Here is a 2,280-nt window from a genome sequence, read left to right on the forward strand (position 1 = left end):
CGTCCAGTGCCAACCGACTGCCCATCGACCGCCTTTGCGACTATTCTAGGTGAGTTTCCATTTTCCTTTTCACACTTCTCTCTTATCCTTTCTTGGTCTTTCCTTCTCTCTCGTTCTTCACTCGCCCTCAGCTGGCTCACTCGGACAGGACTTAGCATTCGCTAAGTACGGTGGAGTTTTGTTTCTTTGCCTCCGCACTGACCCCTTCCTTTTGTTTCAGGTTGCTGCCCTCATGTATGCCCCTTTTTCGCCACTGCTTCTAGCCGCGTCACCGCCCTGCCGGTTCTTTGCTTTGGTGCGGTTCAATTTAAAATTATTTATTTAAATTTTTCTCCTCGGTCTGCTCGACGAACACCCTCATGCTGTACCTGCCGCCCAGGCTGCGAGCCTCGCGCACCGCCCGTTCATCCGGGATTCCTGCGGGCCAATCTTGCTCCGCGACTCCGAGCCATCGCTGGCCCTCCGGTGCCGAAACCGGACACCACGGGCGCCGAGTGTTGGCGTTTTAGCAGTGGTCGTCCGCCTCCCGTGGGTCTGGCCATATCCACGGCCCTCGCTCCAGCGGCTCCACTGCGGCCGTCGCGCTCCCCATCGCCGCTGGTGTCGACTCGGTCCTTGGCGTCGACGGTCGGGTACTCGGTGTCGTCTGGCCCGTACTCGGCGTCGGCGGGGTTCACTCTTCCGGTCGGCCACGGGTCCTGGGGCTTAGCAGGCTTACCCGGGGACCCCTCTCGTTTCGAATTCCTTGCTCGTCGAGCGCCGCCGTCTCCTCCGCATGTCCTTGAGGCCACAAACGTCCGCACGCTGTGGCTCACGTGCGCCGCCTTGATGATGTCTGTCCGGACGTGGTGTCCGACCGGGTCTTCGGGTCGATGCTGCAGCGAGTCCGGTCGCGGGTGCGACTTCGCCTTCGGCGGCCGCTTGAACCTCGGCGTGGGTGGCCGCGCGGGCCTCCACGTTGCGCCTCGTTGGCGGTGATGACGTATCCGGGTGCGGTGGTGGAGGTGTACCCGGTTGCGGCTGTGGTGGAGACCGGGGATAGGACAGCTCGCGTTCCGGTGAGGGTGGTCGGCCTCCTCCTGGGGTGGTACTCACGGATCGGCCACATACCTTGGACATACAGCTGCTACTTCTTCTCCTCGGCCCGTCGCAAAAGAGGCCTGCCCCTCCGGGTCCTCCTCCATCTCTTTTAGCCGAGTCTCCTCCGTCATCCGCCGCGCTTCCAGGTTTAACCGGAACTCCAGCGTGACCGCCGTTACCGGCTCGTCGTGGCTGCGGGGAGTTCGTCCACCCGCAGGTGGCTCCTTGCTGACCCATTCGACGTTTGCTATGCCGGTCGGGATACGGCCGTCTGCGTCGTTGATGGCCTTCCGTAGCCGCCACATCCTCTTCTCCAGCCGCGAATCCTGGATTAGCTCGACGTCGCTGTCAAAGCTGATCACCGGATCGGGCTCCCCTTGTCTCGAGATCTGCCGGGAGGTTCGGGTAGGCGGTGGGGTCGACCACCCTGCCCCGGGCAAGACCCCTCGGCCGGCTGGCGGGCAGCCATTCACTTCCGCGCCTCGCTCCTTGTAATCCGGGTACTCATGTTGTATGATGTTTTTGCTGAATGCCCGTCTGCCTGAGCCTTCCCCTTCGTTCGGTCCCGCTATTTCTTTCATTCTCTCCCTTTCCTTTATTTCCATCTTTACAGTCTTCCAATTTCCTTCGGGGGACTACTGCTCCAAATTTTCCCATCAGTTATCTACGAGGGTTTGGACGTTCCGGTCTGTTTCCCGTTGTGTCCTGTTTCCTTGAATCTTTGTAGTTGCTTGTAGCATGTTTGGAATCCCTGGAGTATTACCCTTTGCGTATTCCTCGAGGTATCCTTGTACTCCTTTATTCGTATCCTATAGCATCCTTGGAATTATCCTCGGGCTCTTCCCTTTGTATCCTTGGATACTCCTTGGAGTTATCCTTAGCAATCCTTGAGGGAACAGTCCCTGCACAAAAGGCTCAGCCTCCAACGTGGCAGGAGCTAAACGCATTCCTTCCGGAGCGTCACCGGACCTCAGAAGACATCGACGATGTACGGCCGTCAGGTTCGGGTCAATCGCTGCCTAAGAGAAGAATAAATTCTAACGAGACAAGGTTAACTTCAAAGCCCAAAGGATGTGACCTTTGTAAGAGGGAAACCGATCCGGTCCGCACAGATGACGGTCGACGAGCGGTCGGCATATATAAAGAGAAAGCAGCTGTGTCCGAGACCCAGATCAAGAACAAATACGCCAGTTGCGACCG

General features: G+C 58.4%; 1 protein-coding gene across 1 annotated transcript; it reads right to left on the reverse strand.

The window, feature by feature from the left end:
- Positions 1-404: 404 nt before the first annotated feature.
- LOC122818705 (translation initiation factor IF-2-like) lies at positions 405-1,317 on the reverse strand. The gene is made up of 2 exons (XM_044093769.1): positions 796-1,317; positions 405-713 (listed from the first exon to the last, which is right to left on the reverse strand). The coding sequence occupies exons 1-2, from the start codon at positions 1,315-1,317 to the stop codon at positions 405-407; spliced, it is 831 nt and encodes a 276-aa protein (XP_043949704.1).
- Positions 1,318-2,280: the final 963 nt, after the last annotated feature.

The sequence above is a fragment of the Drosophila biarmipes genome, chromosome 2L (genome assembly GCF_025231255.1).
Source record: "Drosophila biarmipes strain raj3 chromosome 2L, RU_DBia_V1.1, whole genome shotgun sequence".
In the NCBI taxonomy this organism is placed as follows: domain Eukaryota; kingdom Metazoa; phylum Arthropoda; class Insecta; order Diptera; family Drosophilidae; genus Drosophila; species Drosophila biarmipes.